This window comes from Mizuhopecten yessoensis, unplaced genomic scaffold (genome assembly GCF_002113885.1).
Source record: "Mizuhopecten yessoensis strain PY_sf001 unplaced genomic scaffold, ASM211388v2 scaffold11109, whole genome shotgun sequence".
NCBI classification, from domain to species: Eukaryota; Metazoa; Mollusca; class Bivalvia; order Pectinida; family Pectinidae; genus Mizuhopecten; species Mizuhopecten yessoensis.
Window position 1 is genome coordinate 89869 of NW_018408884.1, and position 23977 is coordinate 113845.

Sequence of the window (23977 nt, forward strand, 5' to 3'; positions counted from 1 at the left end):
TTTCTTACCATCACATGCAATCACATGATAATCATTACAATCAAGGTTGAATTCTTTTCTACTAAAATATGCAAAATAAACCCAAACGTGTTATTTCTCTACTATTCCGTCCCCACGCGGGAATGGTTGGTAGTGAAATTCACACTAAGACCTTCACATACATGAAGAAGATTTGATTCTAGCATATCTGGCTAGACTTTGTCTCAGGTGACTTAACTGAGTCTGTTATTGTCCTTAAAAATCAGGGCTTATTTACAATGGAAAAGTGGTAGTAGTATCTAACTTAAGACATACAATTGACATGTACAACATCGCCGAAATGAACAGATTTTTGCTTAGTTAACAGTATTGAGTCGTGGTCAATATTGAGGTGATATTGACGTAGTAGTGTTTATCAAATGATGAAACGTCACTAAACAAATTCAAATGGAATGGAATTTCAAATTAACAAAATTTCCATAGAAATTATTTTGCTGTTGTTTTAATCTTGACAACGTGATGACGTTGATAAAATTACGAAAACACTTTTATACAGATTTCAACAGAATTTTGTATTAATTCAAAAGCAAAACCAAAGTTTGCAGATTTTATGATGATATTGTATTGGAACCTGTACTTTTTAATGTTTCATAGCATATTGTTTAGCAAGTGCAAAATCTTTATTTCTCTTATGCCGCTGCATATTCAAAAGATTTTAAGTTGAGTGTTGTCTCGATGTACAGGTCTTTGTTCATATTCTGCTCTATTGTCATCGCTTTTGTGTCAGAAAAACAATGTCATACACGCTATGGTGTCTGTTAAAATTCATGTGCTTTTCTGAATAAAAAGTGACGCTGAAAGCAAGTTTTTGATCATTGACCTTTGCAGAACTTCCAGCGAAGAACTGTACAATTGTTTTGTGAGGCGTGGGCAAACACACTTTGACAGTAAATTTTATTCAGTAAAATAGGTTACACCTTAAATACAGATAACACAAAGCACACTTTACAGACTTTTATATCAAGATTACAATTGAACCAAAGACATGAAATCGGTCAATGTCGTTTTAGTTACATCCACACTTGGGGCATCCGTCCGACCCTAACAGGTAACCGTTGGCACAATAAATCATGCACATCACTTGGGGACACGCTTTTTCTGTCGTCACTTCCTCCATAACGGGTGTTGCTATTTCTGTCGTTACTTCTTTTATAAGAGGTGCGCTATCTGGAATAAGAAATGGTAAATGGTTATTATATCTTAGGTGGTGCCATATTTCAAAAAATGGTTTTACCACGAAATTCTAATAAAATTGATAGATAAATGCCAATTTTAATTAAAAAAAATACATGGATTTTTAAAAGAAGATGTTTTAGTGCTGATTTTTCAAATCACCTTACGTCGATCGTTTGGCAGAATAAATTTTGCTGAACTTTTACAGTCTACTGTTTCATGTTTTTCATGTTTTTTTGAAGTATTTGTTATATTTTTTAATTTTCTCACATTAGAAAACATCACTGAATTCATTAAGAAGCACGAACGGGTTCAAAATGGGTTTTTTTCATATTGAACATCAAGCGATTATTTAAAGGTATAGGGCATATAATCGATTAATTCAGTCATAATCTCCTCTTGTTATGGACATTTTATATTGCAGTGGTCTTTGTGTAGTTTGAGATGACGTTGTCAAAGCAAAGTGTTGACAGTCGGTTTTATAACGTCATCCTTTGGTGTGAATTAATAATTTTTGAAGAATCACCCAACGTTTTACGTTCGGTAAATAACCCATTTTTAAAATGAATCGCAATAATATATAGACATATATATCAAGTATAATTCATATTAATGTAATGATTCATTTGATATAATTAAAATGTGAAATAACAGACTCAAACATAGCATGAACACACAAAGACTTAAACGGAACAATGAAAAAGGCAAAAATGTAAACGGAGACACAACAATAAAAAAGAAAGTAATCATTTGATCCCATCAAAGTTTGTAAGTGTATGTCGTCAAATCCAGAAAAAAACACCAATACAGGTCTCCAACGATTTAAGTCTTGTGACAAAGTCTTTATATCAGACTCGCAATAAACACAAGTAATTCGTTTGAGTACTGGAATCATTCTTAATCAACTCACTTTACTTTTATTTGAAATAGATACGTAACTACACTTATTCTTGGAATGATGAGAACAGGAGGAGTTGCACCTCCCCTTTTGTTTCAAAAGCAGTTTAGACCAATTTAGTTTCATTCTGTTGGGCCCCAACGTTTTGGCATCACTGATGAACGGATGTGCAGTAGCACAGTGTTATTCATTTTGACGTACTGTATCTATTACTAATTTTCAAAAGTCAATCTCCTGTGTTTGTCTGACGTTCTGAGAAATCATGTTACGATTGCTAGAGAAACTATTAAAATAACACAATGTTAATACTGCATGTCCATGGGTTAGGGTTAGGGTTAGGGATAACAAGTACGTTGTTTGCCTTTTTACTTCGATTAACAAAATTTTCAAATAGCTGCTCTCTACTTGGTATTTGTTGATAATTACTTAACGTCATAAAGTGCTCAACTCTATTAATGTCACATCAGTCGCCGAGGATGGCCATAACCTTGTAGCTGAAATGTATGCTGACACGGTTAACGTGAAAAGCTATTCTAAAAAAAACAGCATCTGTTGTAAGCAAACGTTTTAAATTAGTTTGTTAGGTTATAAACGGTCTTATAGAATCTCTGCCCTTTTTGTGCGTCTATATATGCTTAAGAACACTTTAATTTGATCTTAAGTTCAACTGATAAATGTCGAAGAGATTTTGGTGCAGTAAATACTGAATACATGTTCACTTTGTAGCTTCCACTAAAGAATGGATGCAAATATTGGCCTTTTCGTTGCTATCACCGATAAGTTTCATTTTTTGTATAAACATACTTTGGGGTTATGCCATCATGATATGACATAAAATAAAGGTCAGCTTGGATACCATTCCTAGATATGAGGAGGTAAAGTGGGGACCAAAGTCACAGATGGTCTATATTTATCGTGTACTACCAAAGCGGCAAATAATAAAAACGGCCGAAAAGAGTTACACATAGTTGATAAGTAGGTCAGTATTGTTACTCTCCGAAAGGACGACATGACGTGAACCAATCCTTAGCTAACCTTATCGTCTTTACTAGGGCACAAGACATGCACTGACAGTCAGTACGTTTAGATAAGTCATTATAGTACAGTCGACCTACATCTACTGATGGTAGAATATGTCAGAAATATCTTGGATAGATGGTGGTCTACAATGTTTCATTGGCCCACATGAAGCTTCTTGGGCACTTTTCTTCTATTGTAATGTTTCCTTACTTTTTGTTTTGCTGTCCTCCAGTCCATTCAATATTCATGTTTTTTATATCCGTTTTGATTGTGGATTGAGTCTTGTGTATGTTTTATATACTATAAGGTGGAGTATGATTCCTTTTAATTTCAACTAACATTTTAGTAAGTTAATTGCAGAGCTATGAATATTATCACATTCATATAAAGTAAGTGTTTTGAATTCATCGTCCATGGCCATTCTCACGATCAGATTATGTGTAAAGTTCATTTTTCTAATTGAGGTAAATATGGTTTACTTAGCCAGAATTTTAAACATTACCGCAAATAATGTCAGCTCTTTTGGCGCAGATGGAAGCTTTAAAAAGTTATAGCAGAATTAATTTCACAACATTGACCGACATTACAGTTAATTAATTATTTATGAAGAACTAAAACTAGGGGAATCAAATGAGTCAGAACGAGGCTGAAATAACAGTTTTGTGACATCATACTTACTACATTTGCACGTGGGACATCCCCTTTCGTCCATTACGTTGTCGTATTGACAGTAGATCATACATACTGGACCACAAAAGACAGCACCGAGATTGGCTCCTACAACGAACCGGAAGTGACGAAATATAATACATTGTAAAACAGGAAATAGCTATGATGTAAGAGAAGATAGTAATGATCAGCAATTGTCGAAGTTGACAACAATTATAGAATTATTATTTGAATGACATACCATTTCTATGATGATACTATTTATGATAAATATCACGGTTTAATATTCTATTTATATCATTTTAATTCTGAGTACAAGAGAAGCCAAGCGCTCTGTTTTGTATATCCAACGGGAAGCTTCCAGCTGGATTGCCTATAAGACGCTGCTTTTCCTCTGGGTACAGTTCATCCATACTTTATTAACATATTCTAAAATTGGTCGTAAAAATGTAGTATATATAATCTGCAGAAAACAATTCTGTTAATTCTGTATTTCAACATACAAAGTATTCTTTTATTGTTTTGCAAGCTTTATCAGAGATTTAATCTATATGATAAGACCAATTTCCATGAGTATTAAAAACAAACCTAAATGTTTCTGGTTAGCAACGCTACCAATCGAAAAAAATCAAAAAGTTGTTAGAAACAAGTCTAAGAGCCCGTTCGTCTTGAGGAGAGGATACTTTCTGTTCTAGCCAGATTGAAAATAATTCCCCATTTATTTGCCAATATAGATTTGTTTCGCAAATCTCCATTTAACTTCTTTGCAGCATTTTTCTGTCTCCCTCAGTGAGACCATAATTACGATTGTAATCTGAAAACGATTTGACATTAGAAACCAAATCATTTATATATAATAAAAATAGGTATGGCCCTAAAACTGACCCTTGCGGTACCCCTCCCTGTAAGGGTTTCCAGTTAGATTTGCATCCCCCCATACTCACTCCTTGTCTCCTTTCAGTCAAGTATGAAGAAAAGCATTTTATCACATACCTGTTGAATCTTGTTATAGTAATACAAGCAATTTTCAGACCATGAAATACAGCGTTCTGTATTGCAAGACCACACACTTGTGTTTTTCTAACGAATCAGAAAGCACTCATTTATTGAGAGAGAGAGAGAGAGAGAGAGAGAGAGAGAGAGAGAGAGAGAGAGAGAGAGAGAGAGAGAGGTCTTACCGTTTACACAGACAAGCCCGGCCACAAGAAGGAGAGGTAAGAACGAGTTCATATCTTCCGTAGTATCTGTCGAAATATTGACTGTCTACAGGTAAGAAACGGCCTTTATGTAGTCGGTGCTTATTAACCCTGTAAGGTCACGAGACAAAGTTCGACACTGTCATCTTTAATATGTAAAATGTGACAATTTATGTAGACTCGTTTATGGTCGATTAGATCAATCAGTGAACATCTCCTGAAGGTTCAGATAATTAATCTACCTGAGTTGGTGTGATTCTCACTCCTAATTGCAACACTAGGAACCTGTACCTTTTCGTTTTATTGATTTTGCAGCATTTAGTGTAGTAGAGTCCGAATATATTTTCTGTGTGCATTCAAGCATTTTACTTACTTATTTAAGCATCCTTTCTTCGTTATTATTTGATTTTAATATTTTACTTGTAACCTTATAAATGCAGCATGAACAATTAATATTGCCAAATAAAGCATAAGATGCTATAACTTTTATTTTTGTTTTATATTTGGCACTTCATATAAAACTAACCAGACAATTGACGTACAGTTTACGATAAGAAGATCACGTGATAATGACGTATCATGTGACCAATGCTCACACCTTCAAACACCTGGAATATTGCATCACACATACTTGCTAGACTCGTTATAAGCAGCTAAACCGCGACAAAGATCCTCGCACATTTTTCAGAAACTGTCGAGCTCTACGCATTGCACATTTTTTGCACCGTCAAGAAAACTATCAATGTTTCTTCAAACCGGGCCCTAACCGTGTGTTCTTGAAAGGATTCCTATTTAGGACGTTACCTTGACCAACAACCTTTCAGTGTCGAAGAAAAAAAAAAACTGTGCAAGTGCAGGTTATAGTTTGTTCTACATGGATATCATATAGAAAATTAAGAGTTATTTGTGTCATCTCACTTGTGGCGTGAACCGCTATATTTTACAGTACGAGTATACTTATTTATAACCCTACCTTAAAATGAGTAATGGGCACAAACGTTTTCATGCACATAATCATCATTATCTACCAGAAACAAATGTATTACAACGTTTTTTCGTGATTAATTTATTTGGGTTTTACGTCTTCGGGTTTACGCAACAGAAATAGGCATGTCATCGGGATCTATGACGTCAGTATCTATGTCGACAGAGTCTCAGAGGACAGTGTTTATGACGGCAGTATCTATGATGGCAGAGTCGCTGGTAACAGTGTCGCTGATAGCAGTGTCTGTGACGTCAGTATCTATGACGGCAGAGTCTCTGATGACATTGACTACGATGTCAGAAGCTATGATTACAGAGTTTCTAACGACAGTGTCTATGACGGCAGTATCTATTACGAAAGAGTATCTGATGACAGTGTCTATGACGGCAGTATCTATGTCGAGAGAGTCTATGACGTCAGTATTTATGACGACAGTATCTATGACGACAGTGTCTCTGATGACAGTGTCTATGACATCAGTATCTATGACGACAGAGTCTATGACGTCAGTATTTATGACGACAGTATCTATGACGACAGTATCTATGACGACAGAGTCTCTGATGACAGTGTTTATGACGTCAGTATTTATGACGACAGTATCTATGACGACAGTATCTATGACGACAGAGTCTCTGATGACAGTGTTTATGACGTCAGTATTTATGACGACAGTATCTATGACGACAGAGTCTCTGATGATAGTGTCTATGACGTTATATCTATATATATGTTGTTTTTATATATGTACAAATCTATAAGGATGATCCAGAGATTATCTCTAAACTCTTTCATGGGGAAAGGGGATGCGTATTTCAAATATACGATATGAGCGTCAATAATCAAACACAGTTATGCATATTATGTAGCAAACCTAAATCTATGGTGGGTTGGGTAGCGTTGTCAATGTTGTTTGTACAAGGAATAACATACAGTTAATTCAAATTGGTGCACATGGTTTGGATATCTTACCGTTTACACAGACAAGCCCGGCCACAAGAAGCAGAGGTAAGAACGAGTTCATATCTTCCGTAGTATCTGTCGAAATATTGGCTGTCTACAGGTAAGAAACGGCCTTTATGTAGTCGGTGCTTATTAACCCTGTAAGGTCACGAGACAAAGTTCGACACTGTCATCTTTAATATGTAAAGTGTGACCAGTTATGTAGACTCGTTTATGGTTAATAACAGTCAGTTAACATCTCCTGAAGGTTCAGATAACTAATCTACCTGGGTTGGCGTGATCCTCACTCCTAATTGCAACACTAGAGCCTAAATCTTTTCGTTTTATTGATTTTGCAGCATTTAGTGTAGTAGAGTCCGAATATATTTTTTGTGTGTATTCATGCATTTTACTTACTTATTTAAGCATCCTTTCTTCGTTATTATTTGATTTTAATATTTTACTTGTAACCTCATAAATGCAGCATGAAAAATTAGTATGGCCAAATAAAGCATAAGATGCTATAACTTTTATTTTTGTTTTATATTTGGCACTTCATATAAAACTAACCAGACAATTGACGTACAGTTTACGATAAGAAGATCACGTGATAATGACGTAGCATGTGACCAATGCTCACACCTTCAAACACCTGGAATATTCCATCACACATACTTGCTAGACTCATTATAAGCAGCTATACCGCGACAAAGATCCTCGTACATTTTTCAGAAACTGTCGAGCTCTACGCATTGCACATTTTTTGCACCGTCAAGAAAACTATCAATGTTTCTTCAAAACCGGGCCCTAACCGTGTGTTCTTGAAAGAATTCCTATTTAGGACGTTACCTTGACCAACAACCTTTCAGTGTCGAAGAAACAAAAACTGTGCAAGTGCAGGTTATTGTTTTTTCTACATGGATATATATCATATAGAAAATTAAGAGTTATTTGTGTCATCTCACTTGTGGCGTGAACCGCTATATTTTACAGTACGAGTATACATATTTATAACCCTACCTTAAAATGAGTAATGGGCACAAACGTTTTCATGCACATAATCATCATTATCTACCAGGAACAAATGTATTACAACGTTTTTTCGTGATTGATTTATTTGGGTTTTTCGTCTTCAGTTTTACGCAACAGCAATAGGCATGTCATCGGGATCTATGACGTCAGTATCTATGTCGACAGAGTTTCAGAGGACAGTGTTTATGACGGCAGTATCTATGATGACAGAGTCGCTGGTAACAGTGTCGCTGATAACAGTGTCTCTGATAGCAGTGTCTGTGACGTCAGTATCTATGACGGCAGAGTCTCTGATGACATTGACTACGATGTCAGTATCTATGATGACAGAGTCTATGTCGTCAGAAGCTATGATTACAGATTCTCTGACGACAGTGTCTATGACGGCAGTATCTATGTCGACAGAGTCTATGACGGCAGTATCTATGACGACAGTATCTATGACGACAGAGTCTCTGATGACAGTGTCTATGACGTCAGTATTTATGACGACAGTATCTATGACGACAAAGTTTCTGATGATAGTGTCATGACGTTATATCTATATATTTGTTTTTTTTATATGTACAAATCTATAAGGATGATCCAGAGATTATCTCTAAACTCTTCCATGGGGAAAGGGGATGCGTATTACAAATATACGATATGAGCGTCAACAATTAAACACAGTTATGCATATTATGTAACATACCCAAATCTATGGTGGGTTGGGTAGCGTTGTTAATGTTGTTTGTACAGTTAATTCAAATTGGTGCACATGGTTTGGATATCTTACCGTTTACACAGACAAGCCCGGCCACAAGAAGCAGAGGTAAAAACGAGTTCATATCTTCCGTAGTATCTGTCGAAATATTGGCTGTCTACAGGTAAGAAACGGCCTTTATGTAGTCGGTGCTTATTAACCCTGTAAGGTCACGAGACAAAGTTCGACACTGTCATCTTTAATATGTAAAGTGTGACAAGTTATGTAGACTCGTTTATGGTTAATAACAATCAGTTAACATCTCCTGAAGGTTCAGATAATTAATCTACCTGAGTTGGTGTGATCCTCACTCCTAATTCCAACACTAGGAGCCTGTATCTTTTCGTTTTATTGATTTTGCAGCATTTAGTGTAGTAGAGTCCTAATATATTTTTTGTGTGTATTCATGCATTTTACTTACTTATTTAAGCATCCTTTCTTCGTTATTATTTGATTTTAATATTTTACTTGTAACCTCATAAATGCAGCATGAAAAAATAGTATGGCCAAATAAAGCATAAGATGCTATAACTTTTATTTTTGTTTTATATTTGGCACTTCATATAAAACTAACCAGACAATTGACGTACAGTTTACGATAAGAAGATCACGTGATAATGACGTAGCATGTGACCAATGCTCACACCTTCAAACACCTGGAATATTCCATCACACATACTTGCTAGACTCGTTATAAGCAGCTAAACCGCGACAAAGATCCTCGTACATTTTTCAAAAACTGTCGAGCTCTACGCATTGCACATTTTTTGCACCGTCAAGAAAACTATCAATGTTTCTTCAAACCGGGCCCTGACCGTGTGTTCTTGAAAGGATTCCTATTTAGGACGTTACCTTGACCAACAACCTTTCAGTGTCGAAGAAAAACAACTATGCAAGTGCAGGTTATAGTTTGTTCTGCATGGATATCATATAGAAAATTAAGAGTTATTTGTGTCATCTCACTTGTGGCGTGAACCGCTATATTTTACAGTACGAATATACATATTTATAACCCTACCTTGAAATGAGTAATGGGCACAAACGTTTTCATGCACATAATCATCATTATCTACCAGGAACAAATGTATTACAACGTTTTTTCGTGATTAATTTATTTGGGTTTTACGTCTTCGGGTTTACGCAACAGAAATAGGCATGTCATCGGGATCTATGACGTCAGTATCTATGTCGACAGAGTCTCAGAGGACAGTGTTTATGACGGCAGTATCTATGATGACAGAGTCGCTGGTAACAGTGTCGCTGATAACAGTGTCTCTGATAGCAGTGTCTGTGACGTCAGTATCTATGACGGCAGAGTCTCTGATGACATTGACTATGATGTCAGTATCTATGATGACAGAGTCTATGTCGTCAGAAGCTATGATGACAGAGTCTCTAACGACAGTGTCTATGACGGCAGTATCTATTACGAAAGAGTATCTGATGACAGTGTTTATGACGGCAGTATCTATGACATCAGTATCTATGACGGCAGTATTTATGACGGCAGTATCTATGACGACAGAGTCTTAGATGACAGTGTCTATGACGGCAGTATCTATGTCGACAGAGTCTATGACGTCAGTATTTATGACGACAGTATCTATGACGACAGAGTCTCTGATGACAGTGTCTATGACGTCAGTATTTATGACGACAGTATCTATGACGAAAGAGTCTTTGATGACAGTGTATATGACGTAAGTATTTATGACGACAGTATCTATGACGAAAGAGTCTCTGATGACAGTGTTTATGACGTCAGTATTTATGACGACAGTATTTATGACGACAGAGTCTCTGATGACAGTATCTATGACGACAAAACAAAAACAATTAACACTAAGCAAACTGCGCAAAGTTTATATCAAGTCAACAGTTTCACTAAAGACATGAAATCGGTCAATGTCGTTTTAGACACATGCACACTGGGGACATCCGTCCGACCCTAACAGGTGACCATTGGGACAGTAGATCATACACATCACAGCAGGACAGCCTTGTTGTGGTTGTATCTCTCTTACAACTAAGCTATCGGGATTGGGTTCTGTAATAGGAAACGGTATTGTTGTGTTGAAAATAACGCAACAATTTCATAGAAAATGATGTTATTACGATTATGATATAAACTTTGCCGAAATCTAACAAAAAGAAAAATGTCAGTTTCTTTGAAGAAAATCAAGAAGTTTTATTTCCGTTTATGTTTCATTTGTAAAATATATTTTGCGTCATTAATGAACGTTTATAAATGGTGAGCTCTATTTGAGTAAGAACGAGACTCAAACAGATCCTTCACATTTGTGAGATATAATAAAATTTATTTTACAGCATTGGCCGTAATTAAAGACAAATTATTATTAAAAAACAACAACAGAAGGGTAAATTTGAGTCAGAACGAGGCTGAACTAAACCTAACACGTTTGTGACGTCATACTTACTACATTGGCATATGGGACATCCGTCATCGTCCTCCACGTTGCCGTATTGACAGTACATCATACATATTGGGCCACATAACGCACGATCGAGGCTGGCTCCTATAATGAGCCGGAAATGACGTAAAATAATTAAACCGGAAAAAGCTTTGATGTATGAAGCTGAAAATAACCAATCTATCAAAAAATTATAAAATTTGATATGGATGACAATTTACTTTTATGTCAATAATGACTACTATAGCTGATGAATATCATGTTGATGAGAATTAGACTCCATATTAAAATTGCCAAAAATGAATTGTACTGCCCCAAAAAGTGTTTTCGCCCTTCTTGAACTCATCACTGATGATAGGAGCCAAAAAGGTGGCAATCCAAATTGGTTAAACTGCTGCTGAAACAGAAGGGAGGTGTAGTAACCCCTTAATTATACGTATTTCAAAACATAAAGGAGTAGTAGTTTATTTTAAATACAAAATAGGTAAAGTGGCCCTGCCACAACTCAAAAAAGAGATAATTATACCCACCAAAGTTACGACAAACCTCAGGGAATAAGAATATACCAACTTGTAGCATAAAAGATTATCGTTAAAGACAATATATGTGATAGAACCTATAACATTTGGTCATAGATATAGTATGCCAGAAATAAGTTATAAATCGCCATACAGCTGTTTCGCCCTTCTGTGTCAAATGTATGAACCTATAAAATGTGGTCATAGATATAGTATGCCAGAAATGAGTAACACAGCGCCATACAGCTGTTTCGCCTATCTAAATCTCACGTCATGCTTTTTAAATAACGTTGAGTCGATTTCTAGGTAAGAAACAATTTCACGATAGTTCTGCGGCACCTACAGTTGTGTAGTGTTGAGGTAGAGCAGCCTATTCTGTATCTCGAATGAAGAGAAGTAAATACTTTTAGTGAATAGCGTCTTTAATTCTTTATTTACTGAAAGATACTTAATTTTCGCGAATATTCATTTCCGATATTTTGCTTCGAAGGAATTTGAATTAACTAATTAACAAAAATCTGTTATGTGCGCAAGGTAGTTCCTATAAATGTTTCTGAAAATGTTTTGATTCTTTATAGAATGTCCGCGTGAAAAAATGTATGAACAGCTGAATTGGGATCTTAAGTAAAATGTATTTTGTGTTTTGGTTTTCATTTTTGAATTTTTCTCATTTCACTTTTTCATATTCGGCTTTGTCCTTTGTTCTCCATTTGATATAGCACCCTATCTAGCTAACATAAGCCACTCTAAAGCGCTTTACAGGACATAGATATATCATTAATACAATCATCATATACGTTAATCAATACAATTTTGAGGAATTCGCAGGAGCTGCCTTATCAGGCGCTAACTATTGTCTATTTCCCGACTCCCATATTTCAATAAGGTCAGATGAAATACACAAAGCAGTCACTTCATCAACACATAAACACGTGTTTTAAAAAGGGACGTTTAATTTTAATATTTATTTAACAATTAATTTTATATATTTCCCAGTCATGCCTGTTCAATGGAATAATATTATATAACCGATAATAATACTTATATCCGTCAGAAATTTCTGCAATAGCGACCAAAATACATATAGTTATGTTCTTTATTAAACCATTTTTATTTGATTGGCACTGCATGACATATTAGAAAACAAAATTTCATCTTTTGTCTGAAATCTTTCATTATCTGTAGACCTAGGTACGTTAATTGATATAAGTGCTACCACAGAAAAAAAATACATTGGCAGTTTATTATTTCAGCAACAAGCATCACTTCAGAGCAAGAAGAGAGAATACATATGGCCAGTACTTGCTTACCGTATACACAGACCAGCCCGGCCGCGAGAAGGAGAGGTAAAAACGAGTTCATATCTGCAGTGGTGTCTTAGACTATAATGACTCTCTCAGGTAAGGAACGGCTTTTATGTAATCGGTGCACATAGACATTTTAGGTCACGAGGCAGCATTGTTATATTTAAATACATTGTCGAGTCGACCTGATAAAGAGTGACAATTTATGCGGATTTTGTATCTATTTTTATTGATATTATTAATCATTTGAGTTGTACAAACCTCTGCAGGTATAGGGAAAGATAAAGTGTCATGCCTGATAAAGTGTCCTGATAAAGTGTCCTGCCTGATAAAGTGCCATGCCTGATAAAGTGTCATGCCTGCTAAAGTGTCGTGCCTGATAAAGTGTCATGCCTGATAAAGTGTCCTGATAAAGTGTCATGCCTGATAAAGTGTCCTGATAAAGTGTCATGCCTGATAAAGTGTCATGCCTGATAAAGTGTCGTGCCTGATAAAGTGTCATGCCTGATAAAGTGTCACTCCTGATAAAGTGTCATGCCTGATAAAGTGTCACGCCTGATAAAGTGTCATGCCTGATAAAGTGTCACGCCTGATAAAGTGGCATGCCTGATAAAGTGTCACGCCTGATAAAGTGTCGTGTCGGATAATGCCTGATAAAGAGTCATGCCTGATGAAGTGTCACAATTCATGTTGATTAAATATCTATTTTTGAGTGGTACAAACTTCTACAGCTTAAGGGAAAGAATAAATCTGAAGTATTCCACTATATCTACATAAAAGGCGACAAATGAAGGGTTCCTGCACATCTCTGTCCTGTAGTCTGCTTAGGGCCATTAAAAACTCAAAATTGATCTGCTACCTCATTTGCAACGCTTGAACGATTGAACGGTTGAAAAGACAACAAAACAGAAAATACGAATAAATCTATTTAATCCAACATCAGGAAATAAAAATGCATTAAAAGAAAAGAAAACAACAGGAAATAAAATACATATAATTAAGATACAACTTCAGGAAATTAAAACGCATTGGATTAAAGGACAACAACAGGAAGTGAAAATCGTTAAATCAAAAGACAACAACAGGAAATGAAAAACACATTAAATTAAAAGACAAAAAAAAAAGATTTCTAAATATATTAAATTAGAAAACAACAACGGGGAATTAAAATACATCAAATAAAAAGACAACAACAGATATCTAAATAAATTCAATTAGAAAACAACAACAGGAAATTCATACACATTAAATTACAAGACGACGACATAAAATTCAAATACATCAAATTAAAAGACAACAACAGGAAATGAAAATTATTAAATTAAACGAAAACAATAATAAATTAGAATACATTAATTTAAAACACAACAACAGGGGGGAAAACAACATTAAATGAAGATAGAAGAGAAAGGCAGAGACATCCTGGTCAACCATTTTCCCCTGTAATATTTTACAACAGTTATTTTCAATTTTGATAAATATTACATAAAGTTGATACCTAAGGCATTGATTCACATAAGATAGTATATAATCGCTTACTACGTATGTTGATTTGATATCAAACATGTGATTAGCTTCAATTTTCACAACAACAAAAAACTACAACGAAATTCATGTCCTTTCTATGCGCATGACAAAAATTGCGTCACTTCCTGTTTAGTGGAAAATTCCTATTCCAAAACATATATAATTTTTTTCTTATGTTTGTTTTCTTTCTATTGGACAATTGTATATGTTATTATTTTCAACTTTTACTTGCAATGTAATAAAGCAGCATTTCTAAACAAAATCTATTTGGCGTTGGATATAAATTGCTAACCATGCAGTTCATCTCCAGTTTACGATAAGTTGATCACATGACTATAATCAATCACGTGGCTAACGCTCACACCTTCAGACACCTGTATTACTCCAGAGTATATACTTGCCTCACTCGTCATAAGCTGAACCGTGTTAAGGATCGCCCTGCCACTTCAGGAAGCTGTTACTATACATTGGACATGTTTTGTCGTGTAAAGCTTTGATAAAACCACTCTGAAAAAGATCACATATCATGTGCAACTTTCCACTTTCTCAATTTCATAGTAGTGTAAGTGTTAATTATTCTCCCCGCGTTTCATAGGCATCTTCACGTTTTTCTGCTCCCTCCTATACCACAATTCTGACAGAAACCAAAACAACATGGACACTTGCAGTCACAATGTTTAGCACTTCCTCAATTACATCAATGAAGCAATTTGATATTAGTTGAGTTTTAAAAAATGTATAATGCTTAAGACGGCCATGATAAGACTCTACAATCCATCGGGATTTAGTAACTGACCTGTCTATGTTAGCCTGTAAATCAGAGTGTTGGCTCAGATCAGGCTTTATATATGAGGGCATACTGGTATTAATACCAGATGCCATCTAACATTGGAAGGGCATCTCTAAAACCACGGTCAACGACTACATTGTCGTGTTGCTCCAATCATTTGAGCTTATCTATGATGTTTGTTCGTAATGCTTGCATCATTTTGGCTTCCAGAGAATGATCCTACTGTGTCCAAATGTAGCCATCAGGAAGCTTATGGTCAGCACTTTGTTTTTAAATTATTCATATAAACATATGTACCATGACTCTGTCTCTAAAGAATGTTTCTGAGAATACAGTATTGTGTGAAAGTATCTGTTTCCTACTCATATGGTCAGGACCAAGGAACGCTGGTATTGTAGATTTATTCAATGCGTGTACTACAAAATGAAAGGTTTTTGAAATACTAGACAGGGAAATACCAACAAGAGATCCCAGAGGGATCTTGGCGCCCACCTTTGTACCATCTTCATTAGTTCGTTGTCAGTTCAATCTTTTCTCTTCTTTCCTCTAATCTGTTTGATCGAGTAATGCTAACAGTAAATGCACCTTGAGGTAACTTTTGATCTAAACTAAATACTGATGTGTATGAAAGCCAACCTTCAAAGTGAGTTTGTCATTTCACATATTTACTAGTACAGTACTTAATGTGAAAGAAATAGAATCGATCATTGCAATATGAGAAAGATCTGTTTAGTTCTTCTTTTAATCCATTTTGTTTTTATGATCAGTCTCAAAATATAACATGCACAACAAGGGATCAAGGGGAACCTACATATAAAATTTGAAAAAGATCCCTCCCGTACTTCCCGAGAAATAGCGATAACAAACTTTCACTATCGAAATCCAAGATGGCTGCCTGTCGGCCATGTTGTTTATCAAATCAGTCTCTAAAATTGCCCTGCACAGCAAAGACCAAGAGGAACCTATATATAAAATTTGAGAAAGATCCCTCTCGTACTTCTGGTGAAATAGCGATAACAAACTTTCAATATCAAAATCCAAGATGGTTGCCTGTCGGCCATGATGTTTATCCGATCAGTCTCAAAAGTTGCCCTGCACAGCTAAGGACCAAGGGGAGCCTACATATAAAATTTGAGAAAGATCCCTCTGGTATTTCTTGAGAAATGCCGATAACAAGAATTGTTTAAGGACGGACGACGGACCACGGACGCAGGATGATTTGAATAGCCCACCATCAGATGATGGTGGGCTAAAAAGACAGGAGCACTGATTCCAAGAGATATCAGTTATCATCTTAACCCAAATCAGTAAAAGAGGATTTGTAATTTTGGTATAATATATTGAAGAAGAAAGAAATGGGACTAATTAAGTACGCACAAATGGATTTTGAAAAATTGCTCTTTGGACCAACCTGTCCAAGCTTTGCAGCCAGGGTCATCCAAGAAGAAATATCGATAGTGAAGGCTGATTGAGTCTTTGACAAGATGTACGACTCTTCTAAAAGGTCATAAATTATTTCAGACGACCTACTTCATAATTGAGAATCCAAAGGCTCTCCTCATTGTAGGATAACCTGTGTACAAGAGTCCAGGTCATTACCAATGTGATGAAATGAGCATACATGTGATAACGCAGAACACCACAATTTGTCTGCGTGAAAACTAAATGATGCTTGGCACGTTTTTGCAGAAGTGGGGATTTGCTTACCTTCGAATTAAAATTGTTAAAAGTACCCGTAAAACAGGTCCTTGATTGTTAAGAGAGGAACACTACTAGTAGTTTCATCTTCCAAACGTGCTGTTTCATATGCTTTTTGTGCAGATACCTTATGTAGCACTTCGGACAAATATTAACATCTTCATTTGAGCAATATATGCCACTTTGAGTCAGAATATCCAACAGACATTTATATTGTTGATTTATTTCACAATTCTTGTATCTTTACATTTACGAGATTTCTCGAAGATACGATGGCTACCTTCACCAATACATTTACTCTTAATTATGAGATGAATATTAATGAATGAGATAACAATGTAAAAACAAAACCCTGATGATAAAATGTATAAAAAAATATAATATATTCTAAAAAGTGAAAAGGATCTTTCATTTGTTCTTTAAATTGATTATTAACAAAAACTTTATCAATCACGCCAAGTGATGAAGCAAATCTTAATTTGGAATTGATCTAACATGCACTGAAAGGTTGTAGGCTTGCAACGAATTTCGTTACCAATGACCTGTTATCAGGTGCATGGCTTTTTGGTGGACGCCAGGAATGTGTCTTAGCTTTGTGGGGACACAGGGCGAAATGGATACTTCCCATCACTTTCTTTTAAATAACACCAATTCATCATCATATTAAGAAAACGTTTGGTAAACAAGAATGATAAGAAATGCAAAATCCTATATTTTACATTAAAATTTTTACAATATGTTCCATTATGCTCGCATTCTGGATGTTGATATATTATTTCAGCATCACATGTGAAAGAAAATGTTCTAATGATTAAAAATACTTTCAGGCTGATATTCCATTTTTCGACCCCCATGCTGTAATTAGGTTAATGATTCAAAGTAATAACATCAGATGTATAAAGGATTGAAAAGGGTTAATACAGCAGCATAAATCTCGTAGCACTTCTGAAACGAAAGTTATGAGGGAGCAGATACCTATGTTATTAAACGTCGATCGTAAATACCTTTCTGAGCTTGAAATAAAAAAACACACACTATGATCTCTTCTGTATCATCCACTTTCCTCGATCTTCACTTACACCATGACCAAGAGAGACGGCTTACTTCTAAGCTGTACGATAAGTGGGACGAGTCAGACTTTCCGATTGTGATCTTTACCTTTCTCGATGGTAACATCCCTGCTTTCCCTACAAATGGTGTTTAAATGTCGCCTTGATTGGTAATTCCGTGATAGATGTCGACTGCTGATGGACAAACTTACAGGGTTTCCATAGGTGCAGGTTAATGAAGCCTATGGACCAGTGTCATGGACGCCATAATGATCTCGGTGGGAAATATGCCGTCTCTGTCTGATAAGAAGGTCAATAATTTTATTACGCTTATTAGTGTGGCTTTTGGTTTTGTTGTCATTACCCTAGTTCTCTGTTTGAGGACGTAACCTTACCTGTATATGACCTATAACCAGAAGATGCTTTCCCTTGCGGAACACCTGGTCTTATTATCTTTGTACTTTTTTTACGGATCTCCATTGTTCATATTTTTATGACGTCAGACTCATAATCGAACGATGGTGTCCATGACGTCAGACTAATACCCTTACAACAGTGTCCGACGATCTCCGCGAACCAATCGGTAACTCTCTCGTAGAAAGGATACATTTTCTGGTGAGCGAAATGGCAAATTGGTCACTAAATGTACTGAGATTTAACCTGGAAACGGTAGCATGGCATACAATCTAGTAGCTTCATCTGCCAATGAACAAACCAGATACTAACTTTCCTGATAGCATGTTTATTAGTGAGTACTTGGTTTTGTTTCGTTCAGAGTCAAACAACAGCTACTGCTATTCTCATATAAAGGCGTGTGCCCAGGACAGCACAACAAATGGTGAGAACAAGAAGCTGGCAAATTCTAACAGTTGCCCACACAATTCTTTAATGTACTTTTGCACTCAGCCATGTTTTTATTGGTGTATTAAGATAAGTAGAGCAGATAAGAATGTCACATTTTTATTTGATCCATAAACATAGTACATACAGCAGTGGACAAATACAGGAACATTGTCATTTATATAAGTGCATAATTGAAATCCAGAATGGCAGTATATATTAATCTAGACAGGTAATATGTCAATTCAGACAGGTAATATATTATTGCATTTTTTATAACATTGTTATTAAATCAATATTTTTTAAATCTAGTTAACCAAAGAACAAAGCATTGATCAATTCATATCAATGATGGGAGGAACAGAAGATCGAACTGTATGAACAATCACAAATTTTTGTGGGTTTTTCAATTTCTTCATTTTCGTGTGTATTCTTCGTCCATAAAGCAATTTTAAGTTTGACATAAAGCTATTCTCTGTTTGAGGGGGTATCCGTAATACACAAATTCATGTACCCACGAAATTGTGGAAACCTAACAAAATATTCAAATAAAAAGAAATATAACTTATAAACAAAAACGCACTAAATAAAGAATACAGAACTTTATTAAAATATAACGAAACAACACTTCCTAACGGATACAAAGTACACTTAAATTAAAAAAACAAGCAAAGCTATTGTCAATCAAAATGAAACAAAAATCAAGTAACAGATTCTATAATACATTAACAGATTGCTGAATTTTCTAACTTATTTCAGAAATAACAAAAAAATCTGTATTATCTTTACATGAAATAGCACAGCAATTATAACAGGTTCTGAATTTTAGTAACAAAAAAGACCAATTTTAGTATTTCCAGCAGGGAACAAAATAGACCAATTTTAGTATTTCCAGCAGGGAACAAAATAGACCAATTTTAGTATTTCCAACAGGGAACAAAATAGACCAATTTTAGTATAACCAGCAGGGAACAAAATAGACCAATTTTAGTATTTCCAGCAGGGAACAAAATAGACCAATTTTAGTATTTCCAGTAGGGAACAAAAGAGACTAATTTTAATATTACCAGCAGAGCACAAAATAGACTAATTTTAGTATTACCAGCAGGGAACAAAATAGACCAATTTATATCTACAACAAATCGCATTATGGAATATGTCCAGAAAGCCAATGTTGTTATGACCTCCTGAATGTTGTAGAAAATAAATTTCTTACATTAAATATTCACACATGCAGCAGGAGATACCAGTGTTATCGCTTATGCTACACACTCATGAATACATACTAGTATTCCGCCGTATTTGTGAAATATATACAGTAATTAATTGGAAATTCTCCATTAACCCTTTCACCACTGTAGACCATAATGAACTCATCCAGATGAATGTATGGTAGAGTCTATTCAAGTTTCTAGCGGTGAAAGGGTTAAAATTGCATTTTGAACTCAAAAGTGGTACATAGACAGTATGTTGTATTCAAAAACAGACAAATATGGTCATTGAAACAATAGATATAAACACAAACAATATTACCAACTAAGTAGTAAGCAGTAAGTTTACCCCTTTCACCACTGTAGACCATAATGGACTCATCCATATCAACGCATGGTAGAGTCTACTCAAGTTACATAGGGGTGAAAGGGTTAACAAATAAAACAACAGCCTAAATAGATAGATATAATATATAACAGTCCTATCAAATAATAACATCAGCCTAGATAGATAGATATAATATATAATAGTTCTATCAAATAATAACATACATGCAAAATATCACTCCCATTTTATTCAAATACAACAGGATTTTTAACAATACATACAATTGTTTAATATCAAAAATATCAAAAACAGTATTTCAAAGGAAAAATAGATGAAAAAAAAAAGTAGAAAAAAATGACGAGAATTATATTTGAGTTCAAGCTTTTGAGTTGGAACTTGAGGCCTAGTGTTCTGGGTCCAACTTAGAGAAGTGTACTACAATTTATTGTTATTTGTAGAACTATTGGAAAACAAAATCAATAATTAATTAAGGGGAGGTAACCAAGTAACCACCAGCTCTTTTGTTTTTTTAATAAAGACATGGTGGGGTTTTTTAAGACATCTTAACTACAAGTATGTGCTATTTCATTTTTAATAAACCATGAAAAATATTGTAAATAATTTATGATGATACAACAGGCATCACAAGATACATAAAAAGTAAACCTTCATATTACATAAAGCAAAGAATACATTTAACAAAATTTGAGCGATTGAAATATAAAACAGCCACCATGATCGTGAAATAGAAAAATATAACTTCGACAAGATTAATGATAGTTGATGTACTGTTGGATGTAACGGTTTTTTAGTATTTTGGACACATGGTTTTTGTTACTTTTCATGAACGCTACATTTTGTTACTTCATTAAAGATGAAAATAATGACCAAAAATAACAAAAATGGCAGCAATAATGTAACAAGTAAGTATGTAGTTGATTACGATCTCTTAGTATGATGTAATTAAATTGTAAAGGAACTCAAAAGCTGAAGATCTTGATAATCAGATTTTTGGTAAAATCAGTTTACCATCTCAGGTTACAAAACAAAACAGAAAATTTCAAATGTCTACATCTATATGTAAAATCTAAGTGGAAACTAGGGAAAAAAACAGGCAAGAAAAAAAAGAAAGAAAACAAGAAAAAAAAACGGAAAAAATAAAAAAAAAAAAACGCACGGAAACATATGACCGTATTTGTATTTCTCTCATTTCCATGTGTGCAATATAGAGCTGCCCAGAATAAGAAATGGGTGTAGGAAATTTCTATCTTACATCCCAATTCACGTTAGAAAGATGAGATTAGTTTTTCTGTGCAAAAACTCTGTTTGCAAATATGTGGTATGCAAAATATCAATGACAGATTTGTTTTCGTAAAAAAAAAAGCTCAGGGGGGGGGGATTTATATTTTTTAAATAGATGCCAGTCCAAACAAATTTCCATGCTTTCTGAGCTTATTCTGGTTGTTGGAATGAGAGAAAAATACTCTTTCATGCCCAAGGGCGCAGGATAGAGAAACTCCTTCCTTGGGATTTTCAAATTCAGCAAAACCCTCGACAAAGCCTTATAATATTAATTACCATATTCCATCCCCTAACCTTGTAAGTGCCCCCTATCCCTGTTTTGATTAAAGCACCGCTTCCCTTCAACTAATGACCATATCCTGTTAAATTACTTCAAAAAAAAGTCTACTACATCTTTTATTTGGAACACTTTGGAAAAATTCTGCATTGAGAAATGTTTTTCCGAACTTATTTCTTAATACCAATAGCACTTTTTAGGAAAAATACTGTAAATACTGACTTGAGGAAATCTGTAGGTTTCGTTTGTAGTAAATAATAATATAACAGTACTGAATGCAGGCAAATGCCTATAATAATTAAATATATTACCTGTAACTGAGAGACTTGACTTTTTTCTTGCACCTTTTAGTTCGAAAAACTATTTCATTTTGCTGGAATCTACAAGTATCCCATCTGAGGCCTCAAATAAAAATGGCCTATTCACCACTAAAGCTTTATTTGAATGCTTCTGCATAAAAATGTCATCTTTCCTTGCAAAGACAACGTATTTCACAATGTATATTATAATTTTTCTACAACATCAGGAATCCAACAACATCAAAACAATACATATAACAACACAGCGCTGTGTGAAAATTCCTCCAAATGTCACGTAAAGGCGCCAGACAGATTCGACAAGATAGAAAAATCTAGTACAGGGTTTTATGTGGATGTCCCTGTCTCAAGTGCGAGAAATCCAGATCAGATATATGGTCAGCCTCTAGCTAGGCCGACGCCCAAACTGTGAATAAGTTCAATATTGTGATTATATATTGACTGCAGAAGAAAATGAATAAATATAATTATCAAATGTTCAATTTATGTAAAGCAAATCTTTTGGTCACATTCTCAGACATATAGATATACAGAAATGTTACAATTATATTACATACAGGGAATATATCAATACCAAAACAGAAAGCCCTCCATACCTACCAACTGACAGCAGAAGTGTCTGTCAACGAAATTGTCCGTAAAATGCAAAACTAAGAAAAACAGTTCCAAAAAATGCTACTCCCTAAAAGATAGAGAGTCCCACAACTTTTCTCCTGAATACATTCATTGAAAAATTATTTTTCAGGTATTATTTAGTTTTACCTCGATATTCATATAAAAGCAGTTTGAGGTTGGAGACCATTTTTGGGAGCTAAAACATTCTGAAATTCTTACAAAAAGTATTGTAGTAGGACGAGGAATAGTTAAAGATAGTGCCGTCGCTGGGGCTCGAACCCACGACCCTTGGCTCTCCAGCCTGATGCTCTACCACTGAGTTAAAGGGAAATTCCTTACAGCTGATGCAACCCAATCAATGCACGTCTTTTACACTATTCCCCCCTTTTTTCAAACACCAACCCAGGTTCTTAGACTCCCCGGCAAGGGTTCTCCTACCTTGAACAGGGAGGGTCAACAGCACCAATTTGTAATAGGACGAGGAATAGTGATAAAAATAGTGCCGTCGCTGGGGCTCGAACCCGCGACCCTTGGCTCTTCAGCCTGATGCTCCACCGCTGAGCTTGTAAGGCAACCTAATCAATGCACATCTTTTACAGTATAAACAAATATCATGCCTGGTATTGCAGTGGATTGGTTCGCTGTTTCACTATAGGTTCAGGGTTAGAATACCTGTGGCAGTGCAAGTATGTTTTCGTGAAAATGAAAACTAAAACATGTTTCTTTCGTATAAATTCTTTCCTATCGAAAATAAGCAACCAACTCCCGATATGGAAAATGCCAACTAAATCGGAACTCTTCTCTTGGGAAATTCATCAAAGAGTGCTGGGACGCTACCGTAAATATTACACAGTTATCTCCCCTTACATACAACTACACATTCTTCCGATACATAATAATTGTAACATCGATGTTATAAAAATCAGCTTTCTTAATTCTTATTCATCAACAGATTTCAATATTTTTCAAGGCAGGTTTTTATTTAGGACATTTTTCAAGGCGGTTTTTATTTAGGACATTTTTCAAGGCGGTTTTTCATTTTCAAGTAATTTCTAAGGCAAAGTTCATCTTCA

The 23977-nt window shown here is 35.1% G+C and overlaps 2 protein-coding genes across 4 annotated transcripts; both read right to left on the minus strand.

The window, feature by feature from the left end:
* Window positions 1-978: 978 nt before the first annotated feature.
* LOC110465987 (antistasin-like) lies at window positions 979-8816 on the minus strand. 3 transcript variants are annotated; one of them, XM_021522212.1, is made up of 3 exons: window positions 8730-8816; window positions 3809-3907; window positions 979-1206 (listed from the first exon to the last, which is right to left on the minus strand). In XM_021522212.1, exons 1-3 carry the CDS (start codon window positions 8779-8781, stop codon window positions 1046-1048), a joined length of 312 nt encoding a protein of 103 aa, XP_021377887.1. In that variant the 5' UTR covers window positions 8782-8816; the 3' UTR covers window positions 979-1045. The 3 variants fall into 3 exon arrangements, with proteins under 3 accessions (XP_021377887.1, XP_021377888.1, XP_021377886.1); XM_021522213.1 differs by lacking the exon at window positions 8730-8816 and adding an exon at window positions 6953-7051; XM_021522211.1 differs by lacking the exon at window positions 8730-8816 and adding an exon at window positions 4978-5084.
* Window positions 8817-10543: 1727 nt separating this feature from the next.
* LOC110465988 (BPTI/Kunitz domain-containing protein 4-like) lies at window positions 10544-13063 on the minus strand. The gene is made up of 3 exons (XM_021522214.1): window positions 12957-13063; window positions 11135-11233; window positions 10544-10743 (listed from the first exon to the last, which is right to left on the minus strand). The coding sequence occupies exons 1-3, from the start codon at window positions 13006-13008 to the stop codon at window positions 10610-10612; spliced, it is 285 nt and encodes a 94-aa protein (XP_021377889.1). The 5' UTR covers window positions 13009-13063; the 3' UTR covers window positions 10544-10609.
* Between the last annotated feature and the right edge of the window lie 10914 nt (window positions 13064-23977).